Source organism: Filicampus tigris, chromosome 5 (assembly GCF_054856515.1).
Source record: "Filicampus tigris isolate MCC_2025a chromosome 5, RoL_Ftig_1.0, whole genome shotgun sequence".
NCBI lineage: Eukaryota > Metazoa > Chordata > Actinopteri > Syngnathiformes > Syngnathidae > Filicampus > Filicampus tigris.
The window spans coordinates 14,454,331-14,473,001 of record NC_141221.1 but is presented as its reverse complement, the minus strand read 5'-3'; the positions used below and the strand labels follow the sequence as shown (position 1 = coordinate 14,473,001).

At 42.7% G+C, this 18,671-nt stretch overlaps 1 protein-coding gene across 1 annotated transcript in view; it reads right to left on the bottom strand.

The window, feature by feature from the left end:
• LOC147147396 (A disintegrin and metalloproteinase with thrombospondin motifs 12-like) overlaps nucleotides 1-17,784 on the bottom strand; it is a 29,416-nt gene extending 11,632 nt beyond the window's left edge. The window contains exons 1-14 of the mRNA XM_086031298.1: nucleotides 17,647-17,784; nucleotides 15,815-16,164; nucleotides 7,009-7,186; nucleotides 5,674-5,864; nucleotides 4,973-5,056; nucleotides 4,598-4,722; nucleotides 4,339-4,488; nucleotides 4,013-4,156; nucleotides 3,109-3,253; nucleotides 2,378-2,470; nucleotides 2,151-2,296; nucleotides 1,903-2,072; nucleotides 329-462; nucleotides 44-164 (exon numbers count right to left, since the gene is read on the bottom strand). Of these exons, the coding sequence (XP_085887424.1) occupies nucleotides 44-164; nucleotides 329-462; nucleotides 1,903-2,072; nucleotides 2,151-2,296; nucleotides 2,378-2,470; nucleotides 3,109-3,253; nucleotides 4,013-4,156; nucleotides 4,339-4,488; nucleotides 4,598-4,722; nucleotides 4,973-5,056; nucleotides 5,674-5,864; nucleotides 7,009-7,186; nucleotides 15,815-16,164; nucleotides 17,647-17,767 (2,152 nt within the window). The 5' untranslated portion in view covers nucleotides 17,768-17,784. The remainder of the gene's footprint in view (nucleotides 1-43; nucleotides 165-328; nucleotides 463-1,902; nucleotides 2,073-2,150; nucleotides 2,297-2,377; nucleotides 2,471-3,108; nucleotides 3,254-4,012; nucleotides 4,157-4,338; nucleotides 4,489-4,597; nucleotides 4,723-4,972; nucleotides 5,057-5,673; nucleotides 5,865-7,008; nucleotides 7,187-15,814; nucleotides 16,165-17,646) is intronic.
• Between the last annotated feature and the right edge of the window lie 887 nt (nucleotides 17,785-18,671).

The following is an 18,671-nucleotide window of genomic DNA, read 5'->3' as shown; positions in this document are numbered from 1 at the left end:
AACTAGATTCTATTCCAGGTGCTCAGTTACGCATTGAACTCACCGAAGCCCTCTCCCTCCTCAAACGACTTGTAGACCGTCTTGCAGCTGGTGCCGTCACCCAAACATACGCCGCAACGATCCTCTACTGCGTTTGAGTCGATGCCATAGTCACAGCCTACCTCCTTCGGAAAAAACACGTGTCAAAATGTCACCAGAGGCTCATAACAAAACAGGGAAGATGAGTAACACTCCCACGGATCTGTAGTAGCCTGTTGTAGCTTGCAAGATGTTTCATAACTTGCTCTACCTCCCCAGCCTCTCTGAGTCTCTTACCCAGCCACACTACCTTGCACACTCCGTTGACGCAGATGTTTCTGGAGTTGTTGTTCATGAAGCACGGCGTTCCGTCCGTCACCGTGTCGAGCATCTTCTCCGAAAAATACTCAGTATCAGGCCGGCAGTGGAGCTCGCAGGGGTTTACTGCAAGCAGACGGGAGGAATTTACACTTAAAGGGAAATCGACCCAAACATTTTTTTCAAGAATATGTTGCATGCGGGCCCACTAGCTGAAACACGGCATTCCGATTAATATTGCGTTTGTGGAATATGAGTTAGGCAGCAAAATCCACCCGTTTGTAGAGATCTCAGAGGGCGGCCATTTTGTTATTTCTGTCAATTGAAAATGACATCACAACTGCTCAGGGCTCAGGTAACAAGCAATCATGGCTCAGCGTCAGAAAACAGGTCAGCCGTGATTGGTCGTTGTGAGTAGTTGTGATGTCATTTTCAGTCGACAGACGTGACAAAATGGCCGGCCCCCCAGGGATGGCTAAAAAAAAGGTGGATCAACTCTTATTCTACAAACGCAATATTTATCAGAATGCCGTGTTTCAATTAGTGGGCCTGCTGGGAACATATTCTTGAAAAAAACACGTTTGGGTTGACTTTAATATGTTTTTTTTCATGAACACAGAGGCAAAAGTTGGCAGCACAGTGAATGAGTGGTGTCCACGTCTGCTTCACAGTCAAGAGGGTCAGGGTTTGAATCTTTGTTCAGGCCGTCCTTTGTGGCATTTACGTGTTTTGCCCGTGCTCGTGAGCATGAGTGGTTGTTTGTCTGTACGTGCCCTGTGACTTGCAACCTCTCCAGGGTGTACCCGCCTCTCACCCAAACTCATCTGGGAGAGGCTCTAGCTCACCTGCGACACTACTGAGGACACGTGCTGTAGAAAATAAATAGATGGACTGTGGCAAAAGTGGCAAAAAAAAAAAAGAGTTTATTCTCTAAGACTTTATTCGTGGCGCATTGAATCGACGGAACCGAACTGTTCTGGTTGTCTTGGAAGACGTTTTAACTCTCATCCGAGCAGGCTTCGTCAGTTCATGATATAGGCTGTATTGCAGTCTTTTGGATGCAATCGTTTATATGGTGGTTAGTTTGGGCACTTCTAGTGAACACCGCAAGTAGAATAACGCAGTTTTTCCAAAACATCCCACCTGTAGTTCAGCAACGCCGGAAATTACGTGCAAAGAGTCCAAGGGCAACATTTTACAAGGGAGATAGGTGGTGTCACAAGCCCCCTTCTCTGTTTTGAGATGGTTTCTCAACCATCTGTCATTTCTGTCCAGAATATGTACTCGTCTTCAAATAAGTGCTGTTTCCCTTTGAGGGACTGGTAGAACAGCTATTGCAGTACAATCTGGGACTTGTAGTATATGCAGTGTTGGAATCTAATTAAAAAAAAACAGATAATTATTGTGCTAAAGTTAAATTAGAGTCTAACCGGGTCTAATACGTCTTTGCTACAGTACAGGTTAAAGCTGTAAATTACATTGTAAATGCTGCCCCCTGCTGGAGGACACACACATGGCCTTCACACCAACTTGTAAAACATGTGTGGGGTCTGTCTGAGTGCTCACAGGGGTTTGCCACAGGAATCCACTTGTAGAGCTCGTTGTGGTAGGGCACCGTGTCAAACTCGCTGCACAGCATCTCTCGAAAGGTGGGCTTATCCTTCTGGCAGGGTCTTGTGTTACACGTCCGATAGCGCTTCCTCTCCCCTGTGCAGTACTTCCCCCCAAACTCCGGCCTGAGGGGAAGAGTCAGATTATTGCGCGCAGTGCAGACTTTGAACTACAAACATGGATGTAAAGATGTAAGATCTTACTTGGGGTTGTTACACTCTCTCTCCGCTGATTGAACGCCAGTGCCACAGGTCCTGGAGCAATGAGACCAAGTAGTCCATTGTCCCCAGGCTCCATTCACCGTCTCGGGCAGCTTGCCCACAATCACACACTCTCCAGAGATACACCACTGAGGCGGAAGCAAATGACAGTTGGTTATGAGGGCACAAATGCAAGCCAGCGACATCCTGAAGGAGTTTGACACTTATACCTTCTCAGGTCCACAACGAGTCCCATCAATGGGCGAGTCCAGTTTGGAACGACAAGAGCCATTTACAGAGCACCAAAGAATCTGGCAAACGTTCTGAAATGTGACAGAAATCAGCAGCAATCAGACTCAGTGGTGGATGGTCAGGGTCAGCAGGGCCCCCTTAACTGGCCCGAACACTAACCTACATCTACAACTTAAATTCTAGTATTTGTTCCAAGAAATGGTCTAAATCTATTCACAAAAGTCGATTCTTTCAATTTTTGTATTGCTTCTCTTGGATGTGCTGTTTCCACTACATGTATGTAAATTGAATATTATTTTTTTTTGTCAAGGTCAGAGTCAGAGTTTTGCCACTTGCTGTTGAATGAAAATGACATTACAGTTCTTCAGTCATGTTATTTGCAGAGGTGGGCATTTGACTAAATTTTGCTGGTCCGTCTTTTGTCAGCGACCAGGATGCCTGTCATTCGTCAGTCTGTCATTTTTCGTGACGAACTGAATTATTATGACGGACCGGTCCATCACTGACGAAATGCCTCTAGTTATTTTTAATAAATATTGATTTTAAACATCTCCAGATATGTGGCACAGTTACTACAATTTTTGTGTAGTATTGATGATTTTTATAATCGCAAAGCAATAGTGGTGGTATTAAATCAGGCAATTCTACACTGAAAGCGCGGATCAGGAATCATTTAGACTTTTAAATTGATCTCATTGTGATTACTTACATCCACCTCTTGGCAGTAGGTGGCGTTGGGCCCATACTGGAGCTGACACTGGTGGTGCGTTGTGTAGCGAACGCCAAGGCGTGCCAAAGGCGTGGTTAGGTCTCTTTTGGAAGGACGATCGTCCAGACAGAAACCCCATCCACGACTGACAGAGGACAATATCATGGTGAACAAGCTTGCAATGATTCATTCATCATCATTTTAGAGTAGTTTGTTTGCCTGTGTACATTTTTGCCAAGAAGATGTCGAAAGAGTTGTAAAGGTGTGGAGTTAAGCAAGGATTAACTGTAAAATGTACCTCAAGGGCCATAAATTGACTTGGAAGTCAGTGGTTGGGACATAGCACAAGAATCGGTGAAGGATTTAAAGAGCCCAAACACATTTTTTTTTGGAAGAATATGTTCCCAGCAGGCCCCACTAGTTGAAACACGGCATTCCGATTAATATTGCATTTGTGGAATATGAGTTAAGCAGCAAAATCCACCCCTTTTTAGCAATCTCAGGGGGCGGCCATTTTGTCACTGCTGTCGACTGAAAATGACATCGCAGCTGCTCAGGCCTCAGGTAACAACCAATCATGGCTGAGCTTCAGGAAACAGGTGAGCTGTGATTGGTCGTTACCCTGAGCAGTTTCAGTTTCAGTCAACAGAAGTGACAAAATGGCCGCCCCCAGAGATGGCTAAAAACTAGTGGATTAACTATTATTCCACAAATGCAATATTAATCAGAATGCTGTGTTTCAACTAGTGGGCCTGCTGGGAACATATTCTTGAAAAAAAATATGTTTGGGTTGACTTCCACTTAGAGATGTTAACTGAGTTGACTCTAGGGTTGGACACCTGTTAGCAGGGTTTTTGCTTTGGAAGAGGACAGAAGAGAAGGGCAAATGTGAATGGGGGCTCACTCGAGGAAGCGTGTGATGTAGTCCTTGGAGCAGGACGACCAAGTGAGGGGCGAGCTGTCGTACATCAGCTGTCTGGACATGATGAAGGGGTGCCGCCCTCCCACCTCGCAGTCGTTCCCTTGGCCGTCGTGATGGATTCCAAAGCTGCGCTCGAGCATATCCGACAATAAGAAAAAAAACCTCTCTTTTACGGGAATTCTTTTCATTCGCTCGTACTGTATGTTGTCAGAGGCTGCTCATTTTAAGTGAACATCATTTTCGATGCTATTTCCTTAGTCCTTCAAATGCAGTTTGAAAAGGATGCAAACACACGCGCGCGCACACACCTATGACCCATCTCATGGGCAATGGTGAAGGCCACTGGTAAGCCCGAATCCTCGTTGATGTTGCAGCTGCGATGCGGTTGGCACATCCCAGAAAGATGAGACAGGCCTAAAGTCTCGCAGGGTTGGTTCATTCCGGCGCAGATGTCCTTCCTGGGAGTCCAAACACAAGCCAAGGAACATTTGATTCTTATAACACACTTCATTCTCAACCACATTGTGTGCGTGCGTGCGTGCGTGCGTGCGTGTGTGTGTTCCTTGCCTGGTGACCAACACAGCCAGGTCATGATGGGCGGGATGTGTGTCACTCTGTGGATTTAAGTTCTTCTGCCAGGCACAGAAGCTGGACAAAGTGGTGTCTGCGTGGTGGACGATCTTTAGGCCTTTCTGTGTGGTCGGGAATACCATTACAACCATAACTCAAATTACTATTACTACTACTGAACAAACAGTATCTTGTACTATGACAGCTATTCTGGCGAGCAATATTCTGGTCAATATGACACGACGTTAAAACAGGAGTTCAGAACCTTCAGACACATTAGCAATAAATATATTCCTAATAATGAATCAATATACCTAATTAATATACCTACCTACAATTACAGGTATAATGAAAATGAAAATGTGTCTTTACCTCTTCACCTTGTAGTAGTATCAGACGAACCAAGAGGACATGGATGGCGTTCCCAATGCTGGCATCGTGGAAGATACCCGCCACCTTGCCAAAATACATTTCAAGGGGAAACATTGTTAAAAACTTGACTTTTTAATTGATTGTGTATAAGCAGTTGAGTATCTGTCTGGCCATCAAGTGCAAAATTTTAAAAAACAGTTCAATCTTTTGGTATCCGCCTATTTTCAGAAAATGCGTCAACTAAGGGTGGCCGAATGAGAGTTGAAGGGCATTCAAGCCGATACTGAACTACGTTAACGAATCTCATTCAACTTCTATGAGAGGGGGAGAGTGATAACAGCAAATTTAACACAGCTGCTCTCCATTCGCACCTTCACCTTGTACCACTAACGAGGTACGTGACACAGAGGAGGGAAAATGGTCAATTGGACCCAATTTGGACGTTTTCACTTAGGGGTGACTTTTGTTGCTAGCGGTTTAGACATTAATGGCTGCGTATTGAGTTATTTTGACTGTAAATGTACTATATTGCTACTATATTTACTGTGTATATTACTGTTACAGTATACAGGTTCAAGCTTTACACTAACTACTTTACATTGAAGTAAAGTGTCATTTCTTCTGCGCGCTCACTCATGAAAAAATTGCTTCCTAAGAAAAATAATATGAAAAAGTATTGTGTGAAAATGGTCTCGGCTCACCATGTTCATGATGGTGAAGATATAGGACTCCACATTGTCGCTGCCGTGATATTCGATGAGCTTGGAATCGGCCACCACCATGGTCTCCACCCAGCGCTCCCTGCTGACCGAGCGCCGGGAGCGGGACCGCGCCGGACCGTGCTCCCTCTCCCACTGCTCTCTCTCCCTCCCCAGCTGCACAGAGTCGCCATCTGAGGCGTCGATGGGACAACTATTGGAGTCCTCCACAGTATCGTAAATTGTGGTTGTTATTCCTGGGCAGTTATTTTGGCATGCGATTACATTTTGGTGATTAGGCTAACATGATAGCTAAGGGTATTGTTTGTCATTCTCCATGAACCGGAAAGTAGCCTGCGGACCACCGCTTTTGTTGAAAGTTCAACTCCTGCTGAAGCCTGCGGCCAATTCAGTAATATTCATCAGTAGGCAAAAATCAACAAATACAACGATGGCTAAAGAAATATGCAGAATACAAAACTGTACACCGATCATCTTTTGAATTCTGAGTTCATGTACTGGGAGTACTGTATCAGGGCCACACTGAGAAGAAGAAAAAAATACAGGGATGTAAAAAGTCTACACACCCCTCTTAGCTAAAATTACAAGAGGGAAATAAGTGTATTCATGACCATAATAAAATTCAAAATGATGACAAGATATACAGAAAATGATATTATATGAAAAATATTTGTCACTTCTTAACACAGTTATATTTTCATACTCATAATATTAGGGTTTTTTTCCTCATTAAATTACGTCTTCATTCTAAAAACAACAACAACAACAATATTATCCTAATACTACTACATTTCTTCTATAAATACTGTACATACATGACTTCATTCCAGTAAGACCATGAGTGTAAAAGATGATTTTTGTCCAAAACATTACTTTAAAAAACTTTCTTCTGAGTATGTATTCTAAATAGTAATAATAAAATAATAATAATGATAAATATATATATTTTTTTAATTAAAAGATTTTTAGACTCTCCATATTACAACATAATTTGAGCTTTTTCTGTTTGGTGATGTATCCATGTGCCACATACACACAGTGTAGTGCAGTGATTCCCAACCAGTGTGCCTCAAGAGACCATCAGGTGTGCCATGGCAAATTATCCAATTTTATTGGTCCGAAAATGATTTATTTACTTTAGATAATGTATTTGTGTTCATGTATTTATGCCATCTGCTCCCCATTTGCAATTTGTGGTGTACTCACTTTTGTTGCCAGCAATTTAAACCCAAATATTAATTCTCCCTTTCACTTAATACTCCTCTGTAGACACTGCATAAACAAGTGAAACGATTCTTCAGAAATGCCAAGAAATACCTGTTACTCCGCACGGGCTGTCTGTCTGTCTGCCCTCGGCGCTGCGTTTTCCCCGGTGCGTAACCATGGCAACCCTCGGGATAATGACGTGCGGCTCCGGGGAGCCTGCAGGATCACCTGGAGATTTAGGGAGCGGCTCGATGAAAAAGTGTCCCTCGGGCAGGGTGAAGAAGCCTCTCTGTTTGGGAGGGGAAAAAAAATGCATGCGCAATGAGGCTGATATGTGATTAAGGGCTTTTTTTTTTTTTTCCGCTTGACAAAGCCTGGTTACACGATGCTTGTTTTACAACAAGAAGTTCGACACTGCCTCGAAGCACGAGCAGGAAGAAGGTCGTTTCTCAGTCAGCTTCATCATTATTCATCAGGTGAGCTATTAGACACCCATCCCTTTCCCCTTTTTTCCCCGCAGGCACATTCTGTCTGCAAAAAAGAGCCGTCTTGCCAAGTATGCCCTGCAAGTTCTTACTGGTGTTCAAAGCACTTTCTTTTTTTTTTTTTTTTTTTTTTTTTTTACACGCGCACACAAAAGTTGATAGACACGCACCCTCCAGCACAAACAAAGTATTTTGAACCCACAAAAGAAGGTTGGGTTTTTTTTCGGGGTGGACTTGACACCTCGTCTTTGGAATCTTTTCCACCTCTGGCCCAAGCTGAAGGCGTTCTTCATTAACTTGATTGTGTGTGGACGTTCAGGTGCATGCGTATGTGTGTGGAGTCTAAACAAGCCTGGACTGTTCAGGGATGAACTACTCCCTGTCTTGAAAGCCACTTGCATGGAAGGCGGCCAAATAATGCTGAATGAGAGAATATAATATGATTCAATACAAGCGTTGTAGCAACGATGCTGCATTTACAAACAGAGTCATTCTCTCTTTTGATTGACATTGTCAGACTATGCAGTGGCGGGAAGTAAAAGAGTACAAAGACCTTGTTGCTGGACTTTGGAGATTCTTCAGGAATCTTTCTTTATTTGCATAATTGACAGTACGAATAAATGTTTACCTTTGCACATTTTAGAGTCTACTTTTACAGTACTTTAGTAAAAGAGTTGAATGGGTTGAGAAATAAATCATGAGTACTTTTGCCACCTCTGCAGAAATCAATGTAACTGTATATGTATTATCGTGTTTGCAGTACACTGCATCATACAAAAGAGATCTTTGTAATATTTTGCCGATACATGCATCTGATTGGCCGGTTTCTCCAGTGTGCCAGGAGTCAAAAGCAGCTGTGAAAATCAGGCCATGTATCGCAGCCTGCTGTTCTGCAGTGCTCCAGTTATGCACAGTTCCAATTTCTAGGTCATCCTGACCACTTTTGTAAGAGGGGGGAGGGGGAAAAAAAATCCCCAAACATGTTCATTCAACAATGTGTACAGGATATCATTTTTCCTTTATGTGGGGGGTTCACAGAGTTCATATGGGGGGACACAGTCCCTTTGTTAACCCACCTGTTACACTGAACTTTGTAAAATAGGCCACAGTGACAAAAAGCATGAGTCAGCAAGTTTTTTCAAGGGATCGGAGATACTTTCTGAATGTTTTGAACTCCTAATGCCATGCAGTTGTCATACTGAGCAGAACAATGCTATGGTGGACGTCTGTGTGAATGTAGCTCACGCGGTACTTCATTAGACAGCAAACACAAAGTACACTCCAAATTTATCTCAGTTGATTCAATACATGATTAGTCAACTATTTCATACAATCAACAGAATACCTAATAATTATTTTGTATGCCCATACCATAGATCAGTTATTCTCAAACTGTAGTATGTAGTATGAGTATCACTAGTGGTACACAAGCTCCCACTAGTGGTACGCCCAAGAATCACTGAATTAAAAATGTAAAAAGCGTGAATACAATTAAACGTATTAGAATGTTTGTAGCTATGCATTCCTGTGAATTTTTTCTTAATCCAGTACAGTAAGTATCTTAAATTACGTTTGAGTACAGTTCACTTAAGTTAAATACTACTGAGCTGTACTTAAAAAAAAACAAAAAAAACTTTAAAGTTAAACACAACGAAACTGCGCTTAACAAATGAACAATACATTTGTAGTTATGGAAGTAGAGAATGTTTATTTACCTTTTATGTACAATGCATTTTTAATTCAAGTAGTTCTGAGATTGGCTGTCAACCAGTCCAGGTCTCGCCCCAAAGTCAGCTGGGATAGGGATAGGTTTTCAACAATAGTGCATGTTTCAAATCTTGTCATCACGTTTCAAGATGGTGATCATGCAAATGTCAATTCCTCCGGGATGCATGCATGTTTTATTTTATAGAATATTTTTAGCTGCCTAGTGCTTGCGACTACGTCACTGTGCTGCCCCGATGGAAAACATTTGCGGGAAATGAGAACAACTTGCGTTCGATGTTGGTGGCTCCACTGTACGGAGTTTCAATTATTTGGCGTCCCCACCCAAAGCGAGAACAAATTAAAAATGTGAGGAAAACCTTTGGAGAATGGCTTTTGGCTACAAGTCTTGATGGACTCATCCACAAAGCATGTAAGATGATAGATCCCCAGTGAAGTGACGGCCGTTTCCCAGACGCTCTGTGCACAGCTCGCAGCTGATTTCACTGCTCTCACCCCACGCTCTCTTTTACTGGCGGCACGTTCTCACGTTAGCAGATAAAGCTCGCAAGACAAAACACATACAAACACCCAAAGAGCGACCTATGTTCGAACTGCGTTTCTTGGCATTTCGCCGCTATCATACCTCCGTGTCATCTCCGATATACGTGCAGTGTTTCACTTGAATAGAGCAAAGCAAGTGGTGGAGTGCAGTTGGGCCGGGAAGGAATGCCACAGGGAGGCCCATCCAAACATGCATTGCTCTGCGTGATTCATATGATCTGCAAAGCGTATGTTCGTCTGGGCTTGCGCGCTCTATTATTTACACTACCTGTTCTCCGTAAATGACCGTGTGCACACGCCAGTGGTGGGTATAGTAACATAGTACAAATATTTTGGTACTGTACTTTAAAGACCCTGTGAAGTGAATTCCGAGATTTGTACAGATATGTACAGATAACTGCTGAAAATGTGCAAAGACTGAGAACTACGTAGTCCTTGTGGAGATATAGCGTTAAACTGTTTCACCATTTCAGTTTTCCAGATTTTGGTGTGGCTTTAATGGTGAAGTTGCACAATTTGGCATCAGACAAAGTGCCTTCTCCCCTGTTACATAACAACTTGAGCGCCTTCGTTCGCATCAGTGGTTATCTGGTAAAATTGAAATTTACTTGTGATTATTACAAGGCCCAAGTCTGTTCACTCACAAGCTAACTGGTGGCTAGCACCTCGATTTACTTAGTGATTATTACTAGGCCCAAGTGTGTTTGCCTGCATGCTAACTGGTGGCTAGCACCACGATTTACTTAGTGATTATTACTAGGCCCAAGTGTGTTAGCTCGCATGCTAACTGGTGGCTAGCACCACGATTTACTTAGTGATTATAGGCCCAAGTCTGTTAGCTTGCGAGCTAACTGTTGGGTCGCACCTCGATTTACTTAGTGATTATTACTAGCCCCAAGTCTGTTAGGTCGCGAGCTAACGGGTGGCTGGCACCTCTCGTTGTGAGGTGGAAAGCTGTGCGATGATCCGGTGGGATACATTCCAGCAACCAGAGGCTTTCAGCGGATATATTTTCACAGCTCAAACATGTAGGGATGTGTAGGTACAAGAAAGATGCTAAATGAAGTAGCATCCGTTTCTCAGGTTGCACTAGCGGTATTTAATTGAAAGTTTACAGTTGACTGGGTGTGGTTTCAGAAGATAGGACTGATTTTTCATGATTTGGAAGCCTCATTTTACTATACAGTATACTTAATGATTTTACTAGTCATTGAAATGAGCAGTTGTTAACAACACTCTTCTCTGTGGTGTGTCATTTCTTTTCACTTTACAAAGGCTTCTGTACTTTAAGATAGTATCTATTTTTCTGCCAAATTTTTACTTTTTACTCCCTTTAATTTGAAAACAGATATCCATACTTCCTATTCCTTACTTTGTCAAAATGGGCTCGTTACTTTTTCAACCTCCACAGATGGTGGCACTACGAGAGAAAAAAAAAACTCGTTTTGATCGAGAATACCTGAAATAAATACTTGAAGACAATCTAATTTGCGCAGTTTATTATCATCGCAAGGAGGTCAGTCAATTTGACATGTGATATACAGCATCTCGAAGATCTTCTCAAAGGTTGTCTCAAAGGAAATGCAAACAAACGGTTTGACACCTGCACCTTTCACTATTGTTCCTGATCAGATGAACTGACTGAACTGACTTGTAAGTAATCTAATTAATTCGTAACAACTTTGCAGGAACACACTGAAATAAGGTACTGTATACTAGAACATTTTACATTGTAAATGTAAATGTAATGTAAAAAAGACATACAGCACTCTAAGTAGATTGTTACTCAGTTCACAACTTCAGCAAAGTTACGGGAACATGTTTTATGGCATAAAGGTCAAGCCAATGTTTGCTAAAGTAGCTCTTAAACAACTTGCAACGTGTACAGTAATGCAATTTTTGTTTTAATCTTCTTCAAGTGTAAGGTAAGCAGGGAAACTATTTGTGTGCAGAGAGTTTTTATGTTGTTGTTGCGCCAAGTTAGCAAAACGGGTATTGTATAAATCCATCCATCCATTTTCTGGAGCTGACGTTGAGCAAGAGGCGGGTTACACCCAGGACTAGTCAGCAGCCAATCACAGAGCACACATAGACAAACAAGCATTCACACTCACATTCACATCTATGGACGATTGAGAGTCTGGAGAAAAGAAAAGAAAAGAAAAAAAAAAAAGAAAGTCTTAAGAAACTTTGGGGGATTGTGGAAGGAGGCCGGAGTATCACGAGAAAAAAAAAACACACGAAAACTTGCCAACTCCACACAAGAAGAAAATTAATCAGAATGCCGTGTTTCAACTATCGAACATATTCTTCAAAAAAAATATGTTTGCGTTGACTTGCGTTGCGCTTTAGGTATCGGCATTCGGTACTTCTACTTAAGTATACAGTTTGTGAGTGCTTTTGCCACATCTAGCACACTCTAATAAATACGCTAATTGGTTGGATGCCGCCGATACATTTGCATCAATATTTGGTCAGTTTTTATGCCCTCGGGTCTTTAGCTGAAAATCTGCTGCTAAAAAAGTATGAGGCCGGCCTCTGAATCCCTGTAACCTGGAGGAAGAGTGTTTTCTGTGTCAGGTACCAGGAACACAGGAGGTTACCATAACATGGGTCTGTGTTGTAAATACAACGGCCATGTGGAACTGCTTTATGGCTCTTTCCTGCTTCTGTGGGTTGCAGTGCAACTGGAATAAAGTCTCAGCTGTTGGTGACCTTCTAGAATGTATTAGTGGGGAAAAGGTAAGGGGAGGGGGTTGCTCATTATACAATGACCACCTTTCAACTTCCTCCCAAGAGGATCGCTATTACTAATAAGGTGAGGGGATCTTACATGAGAATTCCCTTCTGTTGGGTCAAAAACTATTCTCATTTATCTTCGTGCCAAGAGACAAAAAAAAAAAAAAAAGCTATAATAAGTCTGAACTTGTTTGTACTTGCTTAGCGGTGTGCCTTAGGGAATGGCCAAACTTCGATGGAGAACGTCTTACATGAAAGGAGAATCATAAATCTCAGTGACTGCCACCCAGCTGTTGTGACTGAGTCACACGTGCGCTCAACAGAGATGAGCTCAATTTGCTCAAGCAAATGTGACTTTGTCTTCTGCAAATGGGAAAGACACAACATCTGTGTTCACGAGATTGCTATATATAATTCGCAAAAAGCTGCCTAGCATCCCTGATTTATTTTCTTCGCTCTTAGTGTTTTTTAGAATTTGTGTCTAAGAAAAACTACGCGCAAATGGACAATCAGGCTGAATTTGCTCATTTAAGTAATTTAAACTTTAAATATTTAAGCTGCAAGAGGTTTCTATGGGGTGGAGTCTTTGTCACAGGTCGTCCTCATTGTGATAAATGTACAATTGTAATACTTGACGTGAATAAAGTCAAAGTTAAAAAAAACAAAAAACAAACCAAAGATGTTTAACAGAAAATTTAACTGCAATATAGCAGGAGAATACTGTAGCTACCAGAAAATGTAACAGTTAGCCTAGATTCTTCTGTTTTATCTTCTTCTGCATTTTGGATGCCCGTGCTGCTTCTCACAGGTCAAACTTGGTACTACGACGGACATCCAGTTTGGAAAAGAAGAATCGCGATTGTTGGTGGAGATAACGGTTATGTGTGCGGTGTGCTTTATCCGTGATTTTGTGCTTGTCACGTGGTGAGGTGTCTGACACCTGAAAAATTTGTTAAGATGTGAAATATCGGGATGTGTGTACCACACTTAAGTCAAAGCAGTGCTTTTTGTTTCCTGAAGCCGCAGCTGCAAAGGTTTCCACCCCACATCTGCCTATAAAGTTTACTCTCTGGGGTTTTTAACAACTGTTAACCTTCTACCACAGCAAAAATTCTGGATAATATATCAGAATGGATTCTCTGGAGGTTAGTGGAGGGGAATTTAAAAAAACAACAACACTGGAATTCCATCTTGACGATATGAGGTTTGAGTGACACATATCTGTGCTTTGGGCTGGACTACCGGGGAGGGTCTAAAGTGGGTCAGTTGTAAATTATGCCGCAGCGGGACAGGCTGTCATTAACTTGGCTCGGTAGTCAGATGTAACAAATGAGGCTCGGCAGGCAGAGGCAACTTTTGTTGCTGTGACACAATCAAACACACCAAAACTAGACAAAATGTAAATAAAATTGACTTGACACACTTTTGCACACTATTTTTCTCAACATTTTAGAATTCTTCCAGTTCAACAGAATTCCACTGTTGTGAGAACTTATGAAATCTTCCAAGAAGCCATCCTACCACCGTAACAGTGAGGACGCCAAAGTCAGTGTTAATGGTTGCCTGTTTTTATGATTGACTAGTGACCAGACCACCCAAAGTCAGATGAAATAGGCTCCAGCTCAACCCTGAAAAGGAGAAGCGCGTTAGAAAACGGATGGATGGCTGAATGGCCCTACACCCTCCACATCCTTGTGTCAACCTTAGCTCTCCAACTTAGAAAAATATGCTCCAACTGAAGCCATCCCTGAGTGGACAACAAAGTAAAATGGTAGGCCTATTAGGGGTTTCAGTGACAGCCCTTTAAGACAGGGAAAGTGAGACCAAGAGGACAGGAAAGGGTCTCACGGTGAGCTGATGAGGATCAGCAGCAGTCGTCAGCGTGTCTGCGGGACGGCCGCTCTGCAAACAGAGTCGGGAAGTCTTTGAAGGGCAAACTAACAGACAAGACACTGTCAGATGATATTTGGAGCTTTGACCACATTGGAGGGAACTAAGGCCTAACACAAAACACGGGAAAATACCAAGGATGACAACAGAGCAAGGACTGAAACTCCTTCGAGTGACTTATTCTATGCCCTCGAGGTTTTTTGGCTACCCCTCCTTGGAAACATAAGATCAGAAATGACCATTGCAATTCATACTGAACTGAACTGTGCCACTTTGTGGAAAAATGCCTTTAGCCTGATAAACCATCCATTCACGTTTATCGCCCTCGTCCTCATAATGATTGCAGGTGTGCGGTTGTCATGAGAAGCGGCGTTAACCGTGTACTAAGTTCGAATTGAACTGATTAGTCAACTAGTCAACGCATTGACTTTACCACAGGGCAATGACAGTTACAGCTTGAAGTCGATTAATCGCCAATCAATGTTGAAGTCTATCACAAGGCTCAGGTGACTTTTGGATCAGAAAGCAGGTTGAACACTGGACTGGTTGAATGTCAATGGCCCAATCCCTATACCCACACTTGCACCCTACGGTCTTCGCTGAAGTGCACACGTAGTCGAAGTGCACGGAGGGTTTGAGGGCGCAGACTTACGAGTGTACAAAAATTGCAGGATTGGACACTTTGTGTGACGTCATTGACTTGTGCCCTTGCGCCAAGGAGCATGGCGGTTGTTGTTTTGGCAATTTTGCTGTTTAAAATTATATTAAAACTTCAGTAAAGTAGTCGTAAAGTAAAATTTGGGCTCGATCTTCCAGTCGGTGGGAGCTATGGGGGACTATTTGCGGCTCCTGTACGATATGCGGCGCATGCACAAAAGTAGTAAGTAGGCAACTAAATTAGGACAAAATACGTAGGTAAACAGTAACGGGTACACAGTGACTGTAAAACATCGATTGAGCCATTACACAGATACACAAACTTTGTAATAATCGGATATTTACACTTGAAGAGACATTTATTCGGCACAGGTACAGAAAATTCCACCAAATGTCAGTTTCTCGCTATTTTGGTCAAATCCGCAATGAATTGTGGGTAATATGCTTCGGTTTGGGGGCCACGGATGCGGGTTTAGCCGAAGTGCCAAGGGGGTGGGGCGACAGAGCACTTCGCAGAATTGGGACACCCTACACACTCGTACCCTCGGTGGGAAGGCGCAAATGAGGGGCTCAAGGGTGCAAGTGTGGGTCTGAGCATATCGCAAGGCACAAATAGACAAGCAAGCATTCACACTCATATTCACACTTGTAGACAATGTGGAGTCTTCAATGTACGTAATGTGCATCTTTTTGAAATGAAGGAGGCCAGGGAGAACATGCAAACTCCGCACACAAGGTTCAAGAGTCACACCCAGAACTATGAGTCAGACATGCTAACCGCTAGCGCACCCTGCCCATGGCTTTTGTTTGCCAGACAAAAATAAAGCTAGAAATCTTTCCAAGAGCAACAGTTTTGGTATTGAGATGCGATTCCTTACCAGTCCATTACATGTGCTGATGGCAGCAGTCCCTTTCACACCCGAGACCTCCACGGTGCCGAGAAGGTGGCAGGAGGACCCCGCAGGTGTCCGGCGACTTTCCGTCCGGTTGGCACAGCCGTTGCGCCTCTCCAGGACGTAGTCGCTCGAAAGCAGCTGATGGTTTTCCGTCAAATTGAGCATCAAAGCGCGTCCAGTGTAGTTGAGTTTGTAGTAAACCTGCGGCACCGCACTGAGGTCCCGCCTGACTCGCCCATCCTTGAAGTGGTGAGACAGAAAGTGGGAGATGAACTCTCCGTCACCGTTGGTTCGCACTGGATGGATGACGGACCCTGCCTGAGGCGCACCACCTGTACAGTTGAAAGCAGTATAGTAGAACAGTCATATGGAACATAATGACGACTAGTATGTATGGAAAAAAAACAGTAGTGGGGCACCAACAACGACAGAGTAAGAGTATCTGGTCACACACAATTTTATTTATTTATTTATTTATTTTTTATTCCTTGTAAAGTCTAACATTTGCATGGTCACATAGGCAGTTTTTAGAGTGTAGTAGACAATAATAACAAGAAGAACCCAGATGCATTGTATGACAGTCTGGCAAATACAGTACAAGAAACTGGACTAAATAATAATGTTGCTAACTTTTTTGTTGTTGCATTAATTGGTTGTACGTTTAACAACTGGTACTTCTGTATGACTATATGTCATGTAGATATGTCGCAATATCTTCTGCATCAAATTAATAGGCAGAAATATGGCGGTCATCAGCCATATTTTTTGTTTACGTTTTGAGGTGGAATCTGGTAAGCCCTAAGTAGCACATCCTAGACTTCCAAATAAAGCTTTAGGAAATAAGGAATTTATCTTCTTAAAATTGGAGCCTGAACTGTAATAAACAACGTCAATTATGCTTTCAAAAAAAACCCACCAAATATTCTCCACAGAACAAATCTAGGTGTCTGTACTTGCTTTGTGGTCTTAACTCATTAATTCTGATCAGTTTAACCAAAATCTGTTAGATTTTTTTGGTGTGTGTTTGTGTTGTCTTTTCTGAGCTAAAACAATAAGCCCCCCAAAATTATTTTTACTGTTTCACAGATTTGAAACAAGCATACTTTTAGAGGGTTTGTATGGACAGGCGATGACCTATAATGCACATTACATTATTCATGTATAGTTTCTGAATCATACGTGATATGTTTGTGGGGTGAAATGATAACATGCAGTAGCCCCTCATTTATCACGTATTTTCCATCTATTGCAGAGGCTCTGGAACATGACCTCCATGATGGATGAAGACTCGTGAAGTACAGTATCTGTGTCAGTTTGGCCCTACAGCTGCTCCTTGTGAGTGTTCTCATTTTGTATTTGTGTGTTTGACTGCTTGACCTGTTCAATAAAAGCCTGAAAGTGCTTCAGCCACAATGGCTCTCCTTGCCCACGTGTGAGCGCATTACAGTACCTTAATTGCTCCTTTTTTTTTTCGACTTCACCCTAGCGGCTGCGTATCTGATGCTCGCTCATAACTTCAAGTTTGTCTCGCAATGTATTCATTTGCACATAGTCTGCTACAATTGAAACAAATTCCCTGGGCCACTGTTTGTGGAACGGGGTGAAGGCACCACTATATGGACCATGGTAAATTTGTCCAAATGGCAAGATCACTGCATCACCGCTCTGTATTCATATGAAAAATAGCTTAGAGGGAAAACTTCTGGATTTGGTGGGGCAGCGTTCTCCCCTGCCCCTCAGGCAGTCACTGCTCACTGAGTGCCAGCTTACTTTGAGGCATATTGAGTTGAGATGTGAATGAGCAGCACACTGACCTTGTCCTGCAAAGAGAGAGAAGTTCAAGTCTTCGTGGCCGCCTGCCAGGAAGAAAACAAAGTGTTGCAGCAGCAGCAGCAGCAGCAGCAGAAGACCCGTGCACTCCTGCAACCATGGCATTATTTCATGGAACCAAACTCCAAGCTATGGAAAAGCAGTCCACGTCGGAAGTGACTATACTGACTGTCTCATGACATGGACGGGCTCAGGAGGAGGAGTGCGTCCTGCCTCATTGGGGGAACCGAGCGAGGCTGCACGGGGAAGGAGAAAGCCGAGGCTCTCGTGAGGAGGGAGGGAGAGAGGGAGGGAGGAATGGAGGAGTGTTCTTCTGCGAGAGCCGGTGTCTGCTTTCCTTCTCATAGGAGCAACGTGGAGAAGGAGCAACAGGCTCTATTGGTTCATGGGCTCCAACCTTGCCTAAACTTGCAGCTGGATGTTCCTCCTGAAGTCTTTTGTTATCACTACCCGTTTGGCTGAACACCCATCAACTCAATTCAGTCAAACTATTACTATTTATTACAATAAATCATCATCATAGTTAGCACCAAATAATGTATCGTTTATCTGGGAAAAAATATAAATATCGCGATAGTTTATATGCCGATACCAAGTATCCATATTTCATCAACGTATCGATACTTGGTATCGATACCTTATGTTATGTTTTGTATGTTCTATAACGTTACTTTTGGGACATTTGAGGTCTTTAAAGATGAGCTTTGTGAATGGAGTTTTATTTATTGCACTCCCTTGTATCAGGAACAGTTACTGGAATAGTTTATGCACTTTTCAATTGTGACACTTGGATACATTTCAAATGGCACTTACTTTAATTAAAGCTGTGGAAACACATGCCTCAGTTTTTTTTTTTAATATATATTTTTACATTATTTAACAGAGCTGGGCACTTGAGCCTTTTTTGCCTGTCCGGCCACACTTGACCTGGGTACCCTTCCGGCCACGACCCTCCGGCCATGTTCATAAACATATATATATATATATATACATATATATATATATATAT